The 22,079-nt window shown below is 38.9% G+C and overlaps 1 protein-coding gene across 2 annotated transcripts in view; it reads right to left on the bottom strand.

The window, feature by feature from the left end:
* Positions 1-3,185: 3,185 nt before the first annotated feature.
* Positions 3,186-22,079, bottom strand: part of dner (delta/notch-like EGF repeat containing) — a 40,821-nt gene continuing 21,927 nt past the window's right edge. Inside the window, exons 7-13 of one of the 2 annotated variants that reach the window (XM_077248497.1) lie at positions 20,363-20,476; positions 14,711-14,941; positions 11,715-11,837; positions 11,482-11,595; positions 10,680-10,811; positions 7,938-8,184; positions 3,186-5,668 (exon numbers count right to left, since the gene is read on the bottom strand). In XM_077248497.1, coding sequence (XP_077104612.1) covers positions 5,557-5,668; positions 7,938-8,184; positions 10,680-10,811; positions 11,482-11,595; positions 11,715-11,837; positions 14,711-14,941; positions 20,363-20,476 — 1,073 coding nt within the window. In that variant the 3' untranslated portion in view covers positions 3,186-5,556. The remainder of the gene's footprint in view (positions 5,669-7,937; positions 8,185-10,679; positions 10,812-11,481; positions 11,596-11,714; positions 11,838-14,710; positions 14,942-20,362; positions 20,477-22,079) is intronic. The other variant, XM_077248498.1, reaches the window with a different exon arrangement.

A 22,079-nucleotide genomic window follows, 5' to 3' on the forward strand; every position in this document is an offset into this window, starting at 1 on the left:
TCTCTCGACTGCTGTTGTTCTCGGACTGTGACCGGCAGAGGGCGTTAAAGTCACCAAATCAAACTTGATTTTTTTTTTTTACTTGATATTTTTTGCAGTAGCCTACTGAGCTATTAAAAAAAAATAGCAATGCACACAATTTTTTTTAAAACTCATGGGCCCTCGTAATCTTTATTCAAAATAACTTCCCCTCCCTCTTGCAACAACATATCTTCTCATCTCTGATGATGACGTATTTACCGGTGCGAGGGCGGGGCAACCTGTCACTCACGTGAGAACCACCAATAGCAAACCACAACGATCCAATGATTCCAATGGACAAATCAGGTCCCGCCTAAAATTTTTTTTTCTTGTGCGAGAAGCTGTTTTACTCGGATATAGTTACAATAGAGTAGAAAAGACTATCCCGATTTCCATTTAATGCCGTCTTTTCATTTCAGTCCACAAGTATGTCCATATTTTGATACTGTGTGGAATATATGCAGTAGAAGTCCCCTTCACCTGCAAATTAGGAGCTTCTTTGTTGACAAATGATAGAAGACATTTGCAAGTTTTGTTTCCTAAAGTGGATTGTAGATTAATATCCACCTCATCAAGAGTTATTTTTTCAACTTCAGATCTTTTTGCTAAACCGCTACATATTGGGTCAAAATAGTGATTCATTCACAAATGTGGCATTGCTAGTTCTGATTCTAAACATAAAACACATATTTTTATTGTTAAAATATTATCCAGTTGGTAGGCATATCGGTTATCTCCATTGTCACACAAGGATTTATCAGTAGGCTAATATTTATCAGTAATAGGGTATAGCAATGCCCCTGAACGATGATTTAAGAATAATATCTTTGTGATATGAAAGATGTAAAAATATACGTATAGCCTATTGCTTTTATTCATAAAGTTGGCATCTATAGCATATATTTATTCAACAGTTCTCAGCCAAACTGCGAGATTCAAACAATTATGAAACTCAATTCATGAAAAATAACAATGGAAAAGGCCAAAATATTGTACTAATGTTGTAATTATGTGTATATATATATATATATATATATATATATATAAAAATTAATAAAATATTTAGCCTCAACCTGACATTTATGAAGAATGACCAAGAAATCCAGAAATCCTTCATTATATAGCCGGTCCCCATGGATCGCAGTGTTCACTTGTTTTTCCAACAGCTATAGCAAAATTATATTTACAATTTTGTTGGGGAAAAAAAATATATATATATATTTTTTTATTTTCATTATTGATGTCACTGCTAGAAAAGTCAAGCGTTTACGACCTTACAACAACTAGTCCCAGTCTCACCTCACCAACATGAAGTTTAATTTATGATTTGGTATTACAAAAATGTTATGTGGATGCAGGAGGTGAACCCAAATGCAGACAGAGTCCGATGAACACAAGGCTTATTGGTAACAAACAAGAAAACAAAACCCACGAGGGGGCAAAATACGGACAGGACAGGGAAACTTAGACTGACAAGACTCGACTATGACTGTACGAAAACAAACTATACTACTAATAAAATGTTCACAACGACACGACCTTCCACAAAGTACTCACAGGTAAGATAAGCAAGGAGAATGATACACACATTGTTTGACACAATGAACCAAAACAAGACAGCAAACACAAGGGGATTAAATAGGGAACACTAATGACGAGGACAGGTGAAACTGACTAGACAATAATGACAAGACGAGGATAACAAGAGGGCGGGGTTACGTAACGAGACAACACAAAACATGGGTCTGTCATGATTCTGCCACAAGACCAGACAAATCAAAAGACATGATGGCAGAATCATGACAAATGTATTACAAAGTCTAAGTTTTCAAACCAGATGTGGACTGAATGAATTCAGTGACTCAAAGAGAAGCGGTGTGGTGAAACCAAACCTTCTGAAACCCTCATGATGTCACAGGTCAGAGATTGACCCTACCTGTCTATAAACGGTGTGTTAAATTGGGATTTTCCAGGATTTACAAGCAGTTAAACCACCATATCTGCTTTACACCCATAGTGGCCCACACATTTGGGAGGCAGAGAGAATATTTAAAAGTGCAAGTTAGATTTTGGTCTTGGAGATTATACCATAGGCTAAGTATAGATGAAGAAGCATGTCACTGTACAAATCCTTTATTTACACACATATTTTTACCCATGCATAATTTATTTCACAGTCAAAAAATTACAATGTGTATACCTTTTAACTTGGTTTATGGGTTTCAAAAGAACTTTACATATTTTGGTGGTAATATTTCGTTTTACTCTGCATCCTTTTATGTGTTTATTTTTCTGTTAATGCCACACGTTAAGATGCATCAATGTACATTGCTGGATTCAATATTTTCTATACTGTATGCAAGTGAACAAAGGCATTCATCTCTGTTCTGAACCAGAAACTGCTTATAGTAGTCATCCACATAGAAAAGAGCAAACTGAGAGGTCAAATAAACACTTGAGTGGGTCAAAGGGGACCTTAGTCTTTCTCCGAGGTCAAAGCCATCAAAAGTGTGTTTTCTTCCCTGCAGCGAGTGACTTCTGAGTGGCCAGAGCGCCATCATCGTGCACGATTCTTACAGATGTTTACTTTCAGAACATCTGGAGCCCACACAAGGTCAGTCAAGGGTTGAGGACATCGTTTGATCTCCATATAAGGGCATGGCCAGCTGGGGGACATTCCATGTGCAGACAGTCAAAGGCATTCCAGCTGTGGAAAACACATCCTCTCGTGTACACTTACCGTCTGCATCGGAGTGTGTGTGTGTGTTTCTCATCTTGAGACATGATTGCAACACTGAACGGTTTTACAAATGTCAAGTTTCATTGTGCACTACGCAGAAAGTGCTTATGAGTTTGGACTGTTTGGAGAGATAACGTGTTTGTGTGTGTGTGTGTGTGTGTGTGTGTGTATGAGACTTACCATCTGTTCTTTGGTTTAAAGAAAGCACTTCTGATATGTGTGGTATCTTCCAAAACGTCTTGTTCCCTGTGATATGAAGTTACACATAGTGCTCCCTTATCTACATTTCAAATATCTTCAACACCAGTCACTTACATAGCAGTGAGTAATTCAGATTTCATTACAAGTAACATCCATCAAGATGTGTAGTTTTAATGTATATTGTATCTCATTTACTGTTAAACATTCAAGCATTAAAACAAGCTTTAGGCTTTCACTTGAACTTTTATTAATACGTCATTCCACATATATAACCAAATCGGTGTTATCTTTTACTAACAAAAACTGTGCTTGGGTTAGAAGCTCCCCTTTAGTACTGATCCTAGTCCAGTTTACACATTTCGTTCAATTTAAAACATTCAATGAGATCAGTGATACGAAATTGAACAAATCATGTCATCATCACATCAAACCAAACTTGGTCAAATGTTTCTTGAGGCACGATGTTTTAATACTTACAAACATGCATGAGATTTCAAAGCTACGTCATATTTTTTGCTTATCATACGGCCTTGAATATAGTGCATCGTATAGACTGTTATCATGTTTTCCCAGTACTTTCATTGCGTGGAAAAGAGCAGCTTGAACATTCCTTTAGTGTTCCACAGAATAAAGAAAATGCCAGTTTGGAACAAAACAAGGGAAATTCATTTTAGTCAAACTATTCTTTTAATTGAGCTATTAAAAAGCCATTAAAACTAGTCTCAGATCAGTTACAGAGGGCAACTTCTACCCGTCTATACTAAGCAAGAGGATAACCATAGGAGTACAATGAGTATAATTAGGAGCAGATATGGAAGATAAGAGAGCAAGAGCGATGGGTAATGGAGAGAATGAAAACATCCTATCACCCGTTACAGGAACACCAGAAGCGTGTGGCAGAAATATGCTGGTCTTAACAAAACTCCAGGACCTGGCAGAGACACTTCTCTTGTTCCAGTACTCTTACCATGAGCTCACTAATGTCTCAGCAGATACTAATGAAGAAGGCCATCTTATTCTTGGCGGCTATTTTTAAGCACGTTTTTATGCCAATAAACATTCTGTACGGTTAAAAAGTTTCCAACGAATTCTCAGTGCACTTGTCCACTTTATTTTCTCTACAACTTCCATTACAGGGAGCATTTTCAGTTCTCGATTTTTCCATGCCCTCGCTGATTATGCTTATCAACCTGACAACATGTCCAGACCATGCAAATGTCATAATGTCCTTTTATCAAATGAAGGTCAAAAAACAACTGACACACTTCATTTGTTGCCCGTTACTCGGATTTATTGGTGTTTTGGCGGATAATTCTATTTACATTTTGACGTCAACACCAAATGTGTAAACTCCTGTTTTCTTTTGTTGTCAGTTTCTTTATGAGCGAATTCTTGATAGCTATTAAAGTTTTACTGTATGTGTAAACGGACTCATTGGTTTTTCAAGTATTTCCCCTTTCTTTTAAAGTTGCACTGAGTTTGACTTTAATTTGTGGTCACATTAGCGAAATTTCGGGGAGATTTCGCGGGCAAAAAAGGTCCATTGCTAATATTTTGGTGATGTATGAATGTCTCTTTCAAACCAAGCAGCTTTCTGTCCGAATTCGTTTGACTTGCCTGAACACAAGCCAAATCTGTGTAGGGAACTTTTTCTCCCTCACGTGGAACTCTTATGCCAATCCCGGTTTGCTAGGATGTTCTGGGTGGTTGCTCAAAGCAGAAAGAGTGAAACTCCAACTGCATGAATTCCTAATTAAATGACTGGATTTCGGCCGTGAAATTTCGCAGAGCAGCGGTAAATGTGACCGCACTTTAAGGAGCTTTGCAGATGTACTGGAACAGAGATGTCTTTAAGTTACGCATTATAAACAGGAGTCCTAGTTTATTACTTACTTAGTGATACGACACCATCAAACATTACTTTTAAAAGCACTGTGTTGTGCTGCCTTCACAGTGGTATCGTAAGACATTGCTAACACCAAGTTTATGACAAAAAAGAGACCACAATGAACAAGAAGAAATAAACAGCAAACAACAATGTACATAAGGTTACAGAGTAATGCCAAACCATTGATCCTATCCATGCACCAGTAAGGCAACCTACATTGTCTTATCTTTTAATTCTTCTGTATAAAGTTACAGTATAACTGTACTATGAGCTCTATTACTCCTAATTCTACAGCTTTTGCTCGGAGTGCTGCTATCATATTTGTAATCAGAGTCTCGAGGGTGGGAGGATTCGGTTAAACACCCCCTTCACACACTTTTTCAGTGTAGCTTGTTTTTCATTTATACTCATATTCCACAAGACATTTGCATCTGCAAACAAAGCACATTTGTTCGGGACTCTTGCCTTAAACTAATTCTGCACAGCACCCCTTGTGCCTGATATTAATTAAAAGCTTCATGGTTTACAATGGTAAAATATATCAATTTCAAAAGTGTTTTTTCATTGCTTAAACCTGTCCTCTGGAAATAAATACTGAACGGATTGGCTCATTTTAAAGGCTGTGTGTGTGTATGTGTGTGTGTGTGTGTGTGTGTGTGTGTGTATGTGTGTGTGTGTGTGTGTGTGTGCGCGCAGATGTATTGCTTCACAAATCTTTAGTTTTAATGAGTGCAACTAGAGGCTTGTCATCAGGGCTGTAATCTTCATAACTGATGGGAGTCGCATCATACATTGCTGGTCTAGATTTCTTCCCAAACCTGTAATTCACACAAAGGAACAGTCTCATTTTCTTATGCATTAGGTTCTATGTATGGGAAGAAGCAGGATTAACATTCTTTGAAATATCTGCTTCTGCATACAGTGTATACACACTCACTGGCCACTATAGGTAACCTATTATACTGTTAATCACATGGTGCATTTAGGCGTGTAGACATGGTCAAGATGAAAGTTCAAACTGAGCATCAGAATGAGGAAGAAAGGTGATTTAAGTGACTTTTAAACTTGGCACGGTTGTTGGGGCCAGAGTATTTCAGAAACTGCTTATCTACTGGGATTTTCACACACAACCATCTCTAGGATTCACAGAAAATGGTCAGAAAAAGAGGAAAAATCCAGTGAGCGGCAGTTCTGTGGAGGAAAATCCCTGCCAGATGTCAGAGGAGAATCAATGCCCGGACAGTTCGAGCTGATAGCACAACACCTCCAACCTTGAAGCAGATACAGCAGCAGAAAACACACGTGTGTCGGTCCTGTCATCTGAAAACAGCAAACTGAGGCTACAATTTACACGGACTCACCAAAACTGGACAATAGAAGATTTGAAAAATTTTTCCTGGTCTGATGAGTCGATTTCTGCTGCAACATTCACATGGAAGGGTCAGAATTTGGCGTAAACAGCATGAAATCATGTATCAATCCTGCCTTGTCTCAACGGTTCAGGCTGCTGGTGGTGTAATGGTGTGGGGGATGTTTTCTTGGCACACTTTGGGCCTTTAGTACCAATTGAGCATTGTTTAAACGCCATGGCCTACCTGAGTATTGTTGCTGACCGTGTTTATCCCTTTATGACCACAGTGTACCATCTTTTCTAATGCAGGGATGGTGAACGTCGGTCCTGGAGGGCCGCTGTCCTGCAGAGTTTAGTTCCAACCCTAATCAAACACACCTGAACAAGCTAATCAAGGTCTTCAGGATCACTCAGGCCCCATCCACACTACTGCGTTTTAGTTTAGAAACGGAGACCCTTTGCTACGTTTGCACCTCCCGTCCAGACTAAAACGAAGACCTAAAACTGAGAAGTTTAGAAACGCTGCCGACCCCGTTTTGCGTCTTGAAGACGGGTCAAAACGGAGGACTTTAGAAACGATGACGCAGAGGCTCACGCTCGGCTCTCTGATTGGGTGTCATCAGTCATGCCGTATCCTTCCCTGATTCGTCAGCCACCCATCACATGACCCGTCCCCGGAAGAAAACATACAACAACAGCCTGGACTACCAATTACGTTAGTGACTGCAACATGGATAACGAATTACAAGCGTTACTGACTTTGATGTCTATGCTAGCAGTTGTTGTGCAAGTAAATTCTGCATTTTACAATGCTATAACTGCCTACACGCGTATGCCCAGTGTAGGTGAATGGTCACGTGGTCCGCGTTTTCAGTCGTTTTAATGTGGACGGAGATCAATTCTAATACGCAGCTAAAACACTGGTGTGGACGGGGATCGTATTCGTTTTAATTCTCCGTTTCTAAACTGAAACGCAGTAGTGTGGATGGGGCCTAAGGCTACAGGCAGGTGAGATTTTTTCAGGTTTGGAGCTAAACTCTGCAGGACCGATGTTCCCCACCCCTGTTCTAATAGCTAATTCCAGCAGGATAACCTGCCATGTCACAAAGCTCAAATCATATCAAACTGGTTCCTTGATCATGACAGTCAGTTCACTAAACTCAAATGGCCTCCACAGTCACCAGATCTCAATACAATAGAGCTCCATTGGAATGCGCTGGAACTGGAGTAGAGATGCGCGGATTATTTCATCCGCAACCGCATCACAAAACTCATCATCCGTCCGCCATCCATCTGCATCAACGTTTTTGACCAATTTTCAAAACCGCACATGCCCGCCATCCGCTGATTGTGCGATACAAGGCGCTGCTGATGACAGCCGCGAGACTAGAAACCGCCCGCCACCCCACCGAATCTAATTAAAATATTTGTTCGTCACGTCATCTGCCCGATCCGCGGTTTATCCGCGGAGTCCGCGGCTATAACCGCCAACCGCGCATCTCTAAACTGGAGATTAGCATCATGGATGTGTAAAATCTGCAGCAACTTCGTGATGCTATCATGTCAATATGGACTAGAATCTCTGATGAATGTTTCCAACACTTCATTCTTCAGGAAGAATTAAGGCAGTTCTGAAGACAAAAATGGGTCCAACCCGGTACTTGCAAGGTGTACCTAATAAGTGGCTGGTGAGTGTGTGTGTGTGTATGTATATATACATATATATAATGGTTTACCTTGCATGGCGAATGGAGGCGATAGCATTGCTGAAATCGCTGTCAATACTGCGGCAGTTGTAAAACTCCTGGTAGGCGTGACGGGACGAGCCCTGGTATTCAATACGGCTGATGCGACAGATGCCAACGATCAGGATGATGAGCATCAAGACAAAAGCGACGCACAGAGCTCCGATAATGATGTACAGAGAGTGACGAGGCATGTTGGTCAGTGAGTCCACAGGCTGAGCCATCTTCCACTGCAGATCTGAGAGAGCAAATGTGAGGTGGAAAAGGACAATAATGATGAAAGAGAGAAAAGAAAATGTGATTGTGTGTTTTCCTTTGAAAAACTCAATGCTTCGTAGTAAGCATCCAGAACACCATCCTAGCATGGTAGTGTGTGAAAGGACCACTCAAACTTTCTTAAAAAATCTAGTTTTTTCATTCATTTCAGTCTAGCTGACAAAATGCTAGTTTGCTAGTCACATGGATAGTATTTAACCACAAAATGCTAGTCACAAAACCATTATATATATATATATATATATATATATATATATATATATATATAACAAGCACAGACAGACAAGTGTCAGCTAGCAAGGACATCCGCACAGCCATAAACATGCTGGGGTATTCATGAATATCTCTGAATTGGGAGCGAGTCATGTGACTCCCCCTCTCCACACGTCACAGTTTCTCGCTGACAGAGCGTGACGAAGCTAATGGTGCCGAGTCACAGCTGCCATAAAAGGCAGTTGCACGTCACTCCTCAGGGAACCGCTCTCTGCCCCTGCATATATAATGTGTCCTTGAGGCCTATGTCGTGATGGAGAAATGACTGAACTGCAGAGCACACCATGTCCCTTTAAGTCACTACCTCCATGGTCACTTTTTAAGGTCACACTTTATATAAGGAGCTTTTAACTACTATTTTATGTAGAACATAGTGTTAGGTAGAATGTACGGTTACATTTTATTTTAAAGCTGTCCTTGTTTCAGTGTAATTATACAAATTGTGAGTATTAATTAACAACATGTACTTATTATAGGGTTAGGATTAGGATTAGTTGCTTGTAATTATGCATAATTTGCTGTTATAACCAGGTCTTGACATTAACACCCGCCAACCCGCCAAATTCAGTGGCGTGAAACACAGTCTCATCCTACTAGCCACTTTGGTGTGTTGAATTTAATAGGCTATATAATATATAATTTTTTCAGTTGTAGTCTTTTAAAAAGGTATCTGAAAAAATGTGCAATGAAGTGTTGTCAAAAATATAGATTTTTCGATACATAGGCCTATTGATACTGAAATATCTGAACCGCTTCACACTAGGGATGGCGAAAACTAAAGATTTTCTTGACTGACCACCGAGCCTCATTAGAAACCGGTTAACCGATTTGTTTAAAATATGCCACGCTATTTGAAATAACCGCCATTTCGAGCCGCGCCTGCAATTTCGCAACTCTGTCGCATCTCTCTCTGCCTCTCGCTCACACACACACACACACACACACACACACTGCCCCCCGCGCTTCCACTCACGTCACTTTTTTTAAATCCCCTACAGCGCGAAAAATGAGTCCCACAAACGCGGTGCCGAGGAGCTTACATGTAATCGGAGGACAAATGGCTCCTTAGTTTCGAAATGGTTTGGGTACAAGGTGATCGCGTTGAAAATAAAGGCGTTAGTCTAGCGTTAGAAGCTCATTTGAAACATTGCTGCGGGTCATTGAAGAAAATGACAGCTCCGAAGAGATGCCGCTTTAGTTTGAGGAAGTGCTAACAATAATAAAGAAAGAAGATGATCATCATCACCTTATCTGTGACCACTTAAATGTACTTGTAATGTATTTCTACAGTATTACTACTGTATTTAAGCACTGTATCACACAAGTTACAACTGTGTCATTCTTTTTGGTGAAATGGTCCCACACTCTACGTTTCTTTACACGCTTCATCCTGTCGTCTGCCCTGGCTCTAACCTGGAGTGTTTTAGCCTGTAGCCTTTACTTTTCGCGAACCTTGTGAGCGCGCGAACCCAAACGCTGTGACCTCGCGCCAAATGTTTTTATTGGTTTATTAAGTACAAACAGGCGAAGTTATGAAAAATTGAGTGTGAGGGATTTGTTCACTTCACACAAAAATATCTTGGAATGAGATGGCTAACTGTAGTAGCGTTTAGTCCACTGTCTATAATGGCCTAATTTAGAGATCACTTTTTTTTTAACCGAGTACCGACGACTTTGATCGGTTAACGTTGAGACGGTCAACCATCGGTCAAACGGTCATCGGTTAGCATCCCTACTTCACACCCAAAGTGCACACACTTAAAGTCATTTTTTTACTTTATGAGTGAGTTCTTTTCGCTGTTTATTGTGCTTAAACAGTCAAGTACACAGAAAATAATGTCAAAATGCCAGATATGTTTTAAGTGAATGTAAAAACAGTTGACAAAGGAAACGCATGTGTAACAGTAGCCTACAATGGATATGTGCGTCAGTTCTTAAAGTGACAGCAGCCTGATATGCCTGATGCCAAAATATGAGATAATATTAAAAATATCTATATGGCCGTTTTCCCCCATGGTATCGATTTAAGAAAAAGTGGCCAGTGAAAATGATGAGTAGCTAACTTTAGAAAACCACTAACCACAGTGGCTGGTGAGCACAAAAGTTAATGTCAAGCCCTGGTTATAACTATAGTTATATAATTGTAAGTGCTGTTGTAGTGGGAAGTGTAGTGTATAAACTCACGGATCTCACAGCTTCCCCCGACCCAGCCAGGAGGACAGTGACAGGTGTAGCCATTTGATTGGTCGATGCAGGTGCCGCCATGATGACATGGGTTACTCTCGCACTCGTTGACGTCAACCTCACAGTTCTCACCTGCAAAGTGATTAAAAGCCCTACTATCAGCAGTCCTCTCAAAAAACACAATGGCTAGGTGCATCCCGATGTGCGTACTTAAGCACTATTCTACGCCATTTTGTAGTATAAATATTGCGAGCAGTGCGTTCACACGGAAAAGTCCAAAAAGAAAAAGTGCACTAAGTATCCGGATGATGCACTTAATTAATCGAGAGAAAAAAAGGGTGTATTGTTGAGGTGTGTCCCAACATGTTCTATGCTGCTTTTGTATAAATGGTGCGAGCAGTGTGTTCATTATATTCCAAATAAAAAAGTACTCTTTAAATACCCGGATGATGCACTTAATTAACTGAAAAAAAGTGTGAAATGTTTGACACTTCTTGCACTCAACTGTCGCAGCTTTAATTGCGTATAGCGGAGGAGGAGGGGCATCAGACTCCAATGTTGAATGACAAAAAAAAGGTATAAAATTCATACACTACACGGATGAGTGCAGAGTGCATATATGATGCATAAGTGCATAGTGTATAGTGTGTCATTTGGGACACAACTTCTGTTATTTGGGTATTTCATGCATACAGAAAATTGCTTTACACAATATGCATGTTACGTACTGCAGAATTAGTAAAAGTAGTATATAACAGCTAAAGACGCTCACTATCATAACAACATAAACACTAATATTTACCCATATATCCTGGTGGACACACACAGGATGCGTTTCTCCCTCCACTTTCACAATGTCCTCCATTCTGGCACCTGAGCTTCAGACAGGGGTCTCTATATATCTCACAGTGCTTACCTGAAATAACCCACATCACATCGATCCGGTTAATTATGTCACTTTACTGGCATTTTAAGCCCAGATGCATTAAATGTACATGAAATGTAGGCACAGTCCTGCTAGAGAAGAGAGCGCACCTGTGAACTGTGGGGCGCAGATGCACTCGTAAGCATTGATCAGGTCTCTGCATGTGGCGTAGTTCTGACAGGGAGCAGACAAGCATTCATTATACTCCTCCTCACAGTACAGACCGTGATAACCTAAGAGGACAGACACAAAAATACCAAATTATGATCTGTGGCGATCAACAGCAAGATGGGGTCGATAAAGCTTAAAGGGATAGTTCACCCAAAAAAAGTGAAAAAATAAATAAATAAAATCCTAAAATCAATCTTTTAATTGTGATTGTCTATTCAAAAAATTTGGACTAAACCGCTTGATTCAAATTGATTAGTTTTACGATCTCTTTATGAACGAAGTGTGAAGTGGTAGGTAAAAATGGTAAAAAAAAAAAAAGTTTTAAAAAAGGTACAAATGAAGTGGTGAAATGTGTAGCTGTCGATGGAGGGACAGAAAGCTCTCAGACTTCATCAAAGAGATCTTCATTTGTGTTCTGAAGTTGAACGAAAGTCTTACAGGTTTGGAACGACATGATAGTGAGTAATTAATGACAGGATTTTCAGTTTGGGGTGAAATAACCCTTTAAGCTGTACCTCACTTTGAATATTCCTGCATTTTGTCCACTAGAGAGCAGTGTTTCATTTTGATGGGGTTCACAGAATGTGAGCAAGAGCAAACTGATGACAGATAACTATAGAAGTTTTTTGTGTGTATTGTGTATATACATATATATATAGGCCTATATATATGTATATATATATATATATATATATATATATGATCCTTGTAAATCTTCTTTACATATATATATATATATATATATATATATATATATATATATATAAATGTTTCACTGTGAAGTAAGAGTACAAATAAAATGTGAGGCACAAAAAGTACAGAAGCATTTCATGGCATTATTTTCTGGGCATCATTTGGCTTTTCTCCTTTCATCCCTTCTCCCTCCCACCCACCCACCCACCCACCCACCCCCACACACACACACACACACACACACACACACACACACACACACACACACACACACACACACACACACACAAACACACACACACACACTAGTTTTGAGTGGCTATTCCGTTGCTAGGGGGTTAAGGGTGGTTCAAGATGCTTATTTATTTTGATTGTGGCTAAGAAGAACCCGCCACCATGTGGTTTTGTTTTGGGGTAGTCTCTATAAATGGCTCTACTCCCTTCTTCAATATATGATTATGTTTTTTTCTTTTTTTTTTACAGGTCTATTGTCGCAGCCTCCGGTAGTTATTCAGTTGTTGTTGTTCACTCTCTTATATTTCTTTTTCGACCATGAAACGAGCAGGGCCATTGTCGCCACTTGTGTAACAACCAATTAGCACAAATATAGCACTAGTTTAAACTCTACTTGTTTAAACTAGAATTGTGGATATCTCTTAATTTCCCTTCACAAGTGCTTGTCAACACAGGCATCTTTTGTTGTTACATCCTCTGCAATTCTGGTTTGACTGTGAAACAGCTAGTGTTGCAACACTGTTGTGCACAAATGAATTAGTGCAATGAATTAGTCAAGCCTCATGTGGGAGCTGAGCGTACGGAGCGTGTGGTTAGAAAAAAACACATATTAAAATGACATAGGCTATTCTGTTTGATAGCGTGCACAAACACCGGTGCTCCACACTTCAACGTTAGAAAGTTTTATCCTCGACCAGCGTCTGTGTGCTATTGCTCTCCAGAAGTTATGACCAATAAAAATGTCTTTGTACTCGTTTAAACTTGAGTTGCGACTCACGAGTAGCCGATCTCTAAACCCCCTCACGTAAGCGCTCGGAAACACAAGTCTATATTGTTTCTGCATTTCTATTAGTTGTTGGTTGTTTCTTTTTAGGCCATGAAGCTGTCTGGACCAGTGCTGCTCCCTTGTGAACACACTAAAAAAATCAAACCGCATGTGCGTTTATAAAAATCTTTCTCACTGATTTCTGCTCGTTCTAAACCAGACACAGATAAAGTGGCACAGTAACGGTTACATATGAATGCATTAGTGAGTGATTGCATGTGAATTCATTCTAACTGACAGCGTCTCTCTATTAATACTGAAGCTGTGGGTTTTAGTTACTAAGAAAAAATATGCCAGAACTTTTCAGTTTCTATGCTATTTTATTGATCAATCACAGAACAGTGTGCTATATCTATGTGTGTGTGTGTGTTACAATGCAGCATGCATTAGTTTAGAACGGCGACTGTCTCTGATTCGGCGCGTTTCAGCATGATCTGTCGTAAGTATCAAATTAAATTCATAATTGGCCTTACAGTTGTTAAGTGTGTCCCCGGCTTAAAACGCGCATTCTCACAATCAATTATGAGCATCCAGATGGTATAATCAAACATGTCTTCAGGAGAGCTCTCAGAGTATGCATTTATTTGTCATTTTAACTGTTGGAAACGGAGCGTGAGTGTCAGGAAATGGCTTATCCTGCATTGCCCACTATAGGCCATGACCAGCGACTAGTCGACATCGAGTTTAAAGCGTCATGGCAGAGCATTAAAGTCGACTATTCGATCCATCCCCTACTGTACGCATATCCCAGTGCACGTGTAAAAACTGAAGTATACTTTGTGCTTCGCAAACGCCACTAATCGGTCTCAAAGGCCCTGAATGCTGCCATTAAATAATTTGCTAATTCATTTTTTTGAGGACCATTTTGTTTTCAATGAGTGCGTAAAGCACAGCAATCCCACTGGGCAGTCGTTTCCATAAAGAAGTGTCGTCTCTCGCAATCCCACTGAGCATTATTTGCAATCCCACTGGAGAACACAGCGGTCCCATCGGACACCTCTTATCAGAGCGGGGTGATATCAGTGGATAGACTGATCTGGCTGCACAGCTGCTGCAGTCACACTTCACAGACAATGATGTCTGAGCACGCAATACACAGGAGGCGGTTGCCATGACAACTGGAGGGAGTGAAGGGAGAGATGTGAGATCTACTGTATGAGCGGAAGCAGACGAGATCCTCACCTGGAACACACAGGCACCTATAACTAGTACCGACGCTGCGGCAGATGCCGTGAGCGCATGGGTTGAGGGCGCAGAAGTCCACCAGCTGGGCACAGGTGGGTCCGGTGTAGCCCGCAGGACAGGTGCAGCTGTAGCCCAAACCAGAGCCCTGTGGGGAGCAGCTGGCATTATTATGGCAGGGTCCGGAAGCACAGGGATCAATCTTCTGCTCACACGTGGAGCCCTGATACCCTAACAAAGAGAAGGAAAAAGAGACTAAAGTGTGCACTATTCATAAAGAGACCAGTTTGATACAGTCCATTCGATAGGAATCATTTAGCCTTCAACCTAAAAACAGATGGAGAAAATGTCATGAAGAATGCGAGAGTCCATCTTCTATTTAAAGATGCAGAACCCATAAGAACAATGATGAGATCGTATTTGACAGATGCTGCTAATATTTAAAGTCTTGATGAAACGGAAGTAGTGACAGATCTTTTCTTTCTGTATTGTGACATACGTCCGAGTGTAAGGGATTATTGTTAAAAAAAACTTGTAGGGCGGGACTTGGTTCTATTGGTGCGTTCAAGTTATCTCATACAGATCGTATTTACTAGCTGAGCGCACATGAACGGCTCCACAATGTCGTAAATACGAGCTCAGGATTTTCTTTAAGCCCCGATCTTTACGAGCTGGGAGCGTGTCACTGAGAAACATGGCGGAATACCACAAGACTTAAAGGTGTTTAGCAGTGATATTGCTAGACTTTTCTATTTACAGTGACGTAAGCTAATTGCCTGCACAGAAGATGATGGCATTATAATATAACAATGTAATATGTAACGATAAATGTTGCAGTGGCTTCATAAATCAATTAAAATCATAAAATACCAAAGAAAACACGATGCACATTTCTTTGTTCTTCATTTTCTAGAACTAGAGTTTAAGAAACTTGCTCTATTTTAGTGTAATTAATTAAGAGAAAGTACACCGCCATCTTACACCGACGAAAGTGACTTGAACGCACATGCCGTCATAGACACGACTTCCCACCTCGTAAGTACCAACTTCCCTGGAGGACTTGAACACACCATATGCATCAGTTGTTAATTGGATGTTGAGATGTGGGCGTGGCACTTAAAAGTGAAGACAGATCAGTGTGAGTGTAACGTGTAAGCAGGGACGAGTCAGAGAGTGAATCCAGACGCAAGAACACATTTTAATAGACAAACATAAACGCAAAATAATCCAGGAACAGAGGTAAAATCCACAAAGAGAAGGCAGGAGAACAACAACAGGAATACACAAACAGCAGTAAAGACTGACAAACAACAACTGAAGCACAGAGGTTTAAATAGACTGGTTAGGGACAGGTGTTGGTGATTGAAGTCATCGGAACTAATAAGGGTAACTATGGTGACAAACAAGGTACCAAACACAGGAAGTGAACACAGAAACAATGGGGAACTAGGAATATACTTCAACCTAAAAAGTCCTACAAAACACAAGACAGTACAGGGATCGTGACAGTGAGCTTTGAAGGGAAGGGTTTGTTGTTACTTTATGGTAACAATGCATCTTAAATGCTTACATGAGTTCTGTATTTGAAGGATGTCTCTTTATTCAGCATATGCGACTGTTGATTACCACAGAAAATCACAATGTTACAACAATCAATAATTGAGCTGACTGTAACACATTCACAATGGAAATCTAGTCTATTTTTGCTAAATCACATTTTTTCCATATAGAAATCTGATCTTTTTTCAAACTTACAGATGAGTTAATTATTTTCTGTGCGAATATCTGTGCAACTTAACTTGTTTTGATCCTGGTACAATCCATTCAAGTACATTAGTCTAGTAATAAGTTTGGTCACCATTTAGATTAGGGTCCAATCCTTACTATTAACTAATTATTAACTACGACTTTTGCCTCAATAAACTCCTAATTACGGCTTATTAATAGTTAGTAATGTAGTTGTTAAGTTTAAGTATAGGGTAGGCTTCAGGATGTAGAATATGGTCATGCAGAATAAGGCATTAATATGTGCTTTTTAAAAGTACTAATAAACAGCCAATATCCTAGTAATATGCAGGCTAATAAGCAACTAGCTCATAGTGAGAATTGAAACCCAAACTTAAGTTCCATTACTATGATAATAAATAAAGGGATACAACAGAAACAAACAATATTCGGGAATAATCAAATTCAAAAACAGAATCTTGAACAGTATTTATAGTTCAAACTTCAGCAAACAGTTACTGACCACATATTCTGCTGAAAGAGATCAACTATTGAACACAAAACATTCCTTTAAGTACAGAACTAATGTCAGCATTTGATAATAACATGAAGTAACAATGAACAATACTTTTAACAGCATTTATTAATCTTGGTTAATGTTCAATTCTACACACATTCATTCACTTCTACACACATGTTGGGTATATGTTTGTGTTTTTGTGCATTAGTCTCCTTTCAGTGACATGCACGCACCAGCAGATTACAAGCTTGGCTGCCATGATCCCCCTAATAAAAGTCAATCACACACAGAGCAATAGAGCTCAGTGCTCATCCACCCACCACAGTTTCCCTTACGGAGGAGCTTTCATGCATTATCTTAATGAAACTCTCACAGCCTAACTGAGGCAACATGATTGTGTTTCACTGACAGTTTTAGAGGAATAGTTCACCCAGAAATGAAAATGCTGTCATTATTTATTCATTATTATTTGTGTCATTCCAAACACATATGCTCTTTTTTTTTTGTGGAACACAAAAGGAGAAACTATGACTTTTGACGAATAATGTCAGTTTGAACATGAGGAAATGTTGTTGTTGTCAGGCGTCTCACGAAAAAACCTCACGGACACCAAACATCACAAAAAAAAGACATTTGAGAGCTTCAGCGAAAGGGAAGATTTTCAGCATAATGACTTATTTCAAAATAATGACTTATATTTCAGTCTGTTTCTGACAAATTCATTGCATGGCTTGAAACATATAGTGCATAAGTAATGTGGACTACTTTTATGGCGCGTTTTAGCAATTCATGAATGCACACACTAAGAACTGTTATTGTATGATAAACTGCGTTGTGAAGATTTAAAATAAAAAATGATCCACTTGCGTGAAAAATAAAATCATGCAGGTTTAAAAGGGAAAGTAGATGATTATAAAATGACTAATTCTCATTTTTGAGTCTCATGTGCCTTTCCCTGTTTTGAATGCTGCTACTTTTGAAGTAACGACAGACTCTAAAGGTTAGATTAGCCAAACGCCTTTCATTGCAGCATGCACTCGTTTCTATTGTCCTGTAGAGTTTGAATTGATGTTTTAACTCTGAGATGCAGAAAAAGCTATTAACTATGGAGCGAATTATGTGCCAAAATTAAACAAACAAAACCAGCATTTTGCAAACAAACTCGATCTGCTTTGTAAAGGAAAACTCGACTCGCAAACAAACAGAAAGCAATTTGCAAAAACAAAGGTCAATTTGAGCGAAAATGCAGTGGAGTAACCAATATTGTGTTTTACAAATATAAATAAATGATCCTTGATAATATTTCACAAATAAATACAAACCATCCTGCAAATTGCATGTAACCTTAGAACAAATACCAAATCTATAGTGCATACAAATGCATATCTGTCTGTTATGATTGTGAGATGTCTCAGCTCGATTTTCTCACAAATGCGTTCAGGCAGATTTTCTCACAAATGCAGATGAGCAACTTCCTCTTCTAAAACAGCAGATGGCGCTAAAATAGGGGATTAATTTAGCCCTAGTCTCCCGGGAGAAACAATGATTTGAAACGCGTTTGCCTTTGCCGACAGCTGAGGAAAAAGTTCCTGTCTTACTTTATTTATAATAAATATCTTGAGTTTTTTTCTTTTGCAAAATATTTATTACAAGGCCACTGGGTCTCTAAAATTGTTGAGGACAAAATGCCACATGAAAAAAGGTAATTAGATCTGTGATTTTACACAGATTTGAGACAACATATGAGAATGACAGAAATACACTCTTTTCAGTGTAGACATAACCACTAATTTAGTCATTTCGCACGCGTCCAATGAAAGAAAAATGTAAAAAGCAACATATGATGGCATATGATGAGCTTTCAGCTTAGATTCCCAGGGAGAGAGAGACCTTCACACATGAATGTTACGTAAATTGTATTGGCCTGTTTTCAATTAAAAATTGTGGAATTAGTCAAAATTGTATTAGTTTGCCTGATTATTTTTGTTGGCCATTTACCATTTCTGTCTTAAAACAGCTGTCAATTATGAAATGTTTAGCTACAGTACTTGCATAATTATCTCGCGCTTTATGACCATTAACAAATTATCTTGATATTAGGCAATAATTTCACAACCTTTATTATACACACTGATGAATAATGCATCATCTCACCTGTAGTAGGCTAAGTCAAAACCATTTATAAAAATAAAAATATAAAAATAATTGTGTACTGTAAATACATGAAGGGAGGTATTGGCACAATTTCACCTGTAGTAAGTCAGTCTTACCAAAAGCTTTGGAATTTGTCTGTCTGTTTTTAAATGTTAAAAGTACTTTTAAATAATAAATTATAGGCTACGTTTACCGCAGTTGGTGGAATTGTTATTATAAATAAAGTAAGACAGGAACTTTTTCCTCAGCTGTAGGCAAAGGTAAGCGCGTTTCAAATCATTGCTTCTCCCGGGAGACTAGCGCTAAATGAATTCCCTATTTTAGCGCCATCTGCTGTTTTAGAAGTTACTCATCTGCATTTGTGAGAAAATCTGCCTGAACGCATTTGTGAGAAAATCGAGCCGAGAGATCTCACAATCATAACAGACAGATATGCATTTGTATGCACAATAGATTTGGTATTTGTTCTAAGGTTACATGCAATTTGCAGGATGGTTTGTATTTATCAAGGATCATTTATTTATATTTGTAAAACACAATATTGGTTACTCCACTGCATTTTCGCTCAAATTGACCTTTGTTTTTGCAAATTGCTTTCTGTTTGTCGATTTTTCCTTTTCAAAGCAGATCGAGTTTGTTTGCACAATGCTGGATTTGTTTGTTTAATTTTGGCACATAATTCACTCCATACTTAACTGCTTCACGTGGCTGTTGAAATATTAAAAGCCGTGTACTACACTAATTAAAAATGTGCTAATAGTGCCACTTTCCTTGTCGTTTCAGCGTTCCTTGCGTTTCAAACGGTGGCTTACAGTTCACACCACAAGATTAATATTTCAGCCTACGAGTGCATTTCTGCCTCCAAAGTTCAAGAGACAGCTATCAAATTTCCGTTCCTAACTGTTTTTAGTACTTCTTCGGGAAGCACGAGTGGTTGTGTCCCTGTTGTATCTGCTGACTGAGAGTCTGCCCTGGTTAGAGATAGAGAGAGCCGTCGCTGAAGGAACGGTGTGTGTCCTCCTGAGAGAGGGGGCGGAGCTGTGCCGCGCTTCACGATTAATTGGAAGAAAAAGAAGAGAGTTTAAAATAAGCAGCTCTCTGACACACTTTGAGAGAGCGAGAGGAGGAGGAACAGAAATAGAGCTTGAATCAGGACGACTCAAGCTTAACACACACATACACACCAAGCAGAACACACAACAGATTTGATTGAGTCAGGCATGATTTCATGAGAGGAGGCTATTAATAAGTACCTTCAGCACAATAGCAGCGAGGGCCTTCTAGGCTGCTGGAGCATGTGGCCCCGTTCCTGCAGGGTCCGGACACACAGTGATCCACCAGCGACTGACAGCGCTCTCCCTCAAAACCTGAAACACACACACGATGGGTTTCCATGTTTTATGCAGACTTTCCATAGACATAAAGATTTGTATACTGTGCAAACTGCATATTCTCTTCCCTTGCACTAAATCTACTCATCACAGAAAACTTTATGCGTTTTTATATTTACAAAAAAACAGCACTTAATATGATTTAAAAGCTGTTTTTTTCTGATGGGGACCAAAACATTTCTCCACAAGATCAAAGATTTCTGGTATTACCAACCAAAATGTCCCTACAATGTATGGTTTACCAGGACCGACCACACACACATTGTATTATTACTGTATCTCAGTTCGCCATAACACATCTGAATTTATTAAAAGGGTAAAACATAATAGATATCACCATACTTTCCCGGTTGATCAATTGCATTAAGAACTGCACAAACATTTATGAAAATGATTACACGTTTTCTGAAATGTTATGTTTAAGGCAAATTATGCATTATATAATTAAATATGCACTTACTTGAATACATTCAATTTGCAGAAATCTGAACATTGGATAAAACTGGGTTCAAATTTTTTTTTCATTTTGTTGACATATTGATGTAAACCGTTTTCACAGAGGGCATTTTAGATCTCTTTAATAAATCAGAAAATACTGTGAACAACCATCATTTTTTTTTACTATGTTATTAGTAATACAATTTTGTATACAATCAGGCAAATTGTATGTGAACAGACCCTTCAGTAAAAACTGATGTAATATATAGAATCAAGAATAAAACTGTAAAGTTTGGTATGTATAAGTGCTAATGAAGTTCTGACTCAATGCAGGATACATTTCTTTTTGAGAAAACAGCCTTTAAAGATACAGTAGCTATTGTAATTGAAAAATAGATAAAGTGCAAATTATATTTTGGATGTTTTCTTCCCACTTTGATGAATACCCCAAAATCTCAAAATTGACCAGTGCATGAAATAACAATGTAACATTCAATGTTAATGCATCATAAACAGGCACACATTTGTTTTTGGTGGGTGACCAACTTTCCATTGACTTCTATTGTTTTTATACTGAGCTTAAGATATTTCTATCGCTAAAACTAGCCCTCACGCACAAAAAAGCATTTTACATTTTCATTAAGACATTATTAATTGTTTATTAAGCTGTTTTCCTCAATGGGATGTTGGCGATTTCAGGTTTTACTATCCTTTTGGGGACATTTGGTTCTCATAATGTAGACAAAACCACACAAGTGGCTCACAGAAAACACAATCTGTTCCTTTCCTTCATATAAAAACAGTTAAGGGAAAAAAATCTTTGACAAAGCTTTCAGTTATAAACCAGCACGATTCAGTCGGCCAAAACAGGCTGTTTGCTTTTCTTACAACACAGCTAACTAACATCATTTATGTGTTCTCAATAATCCTCTTATAGAAATGGTCAGAGCAGTAAACAGTGTGTGTGTGTGTGTGTGTGTTTGTGTGCTTCCTCTAGAGCTTAATAGACACGTTTTGTCTATTCAGCATGTCTATGACAACATGTCTTAAAAAAGGCACAGTTGTTTCATATGGAAGGCTTTAAATGCAGGATAAAAATAATCGTAATTTCCATGATCAAAGGCATTTGATCATCCCCGAC

The sequence above is a fragment of the Siphateles boraxobius genome, unplaced genomic scaffold (genome assembly GCF_051911475.1).
Source record: "Siphateles boraxobius isolate OS27281-9 unplaced genomic scaffold, OSU_SipBor_1 30, whole genome shotgun sequence".
Taxonomy (NCBI): domain Eukaryota; kingdom Metazoa; phylum Chordata; class Actinopteri; order Cypriniformes; family Leuciscidae; genus Siphateles; species Siphateles boraxobius.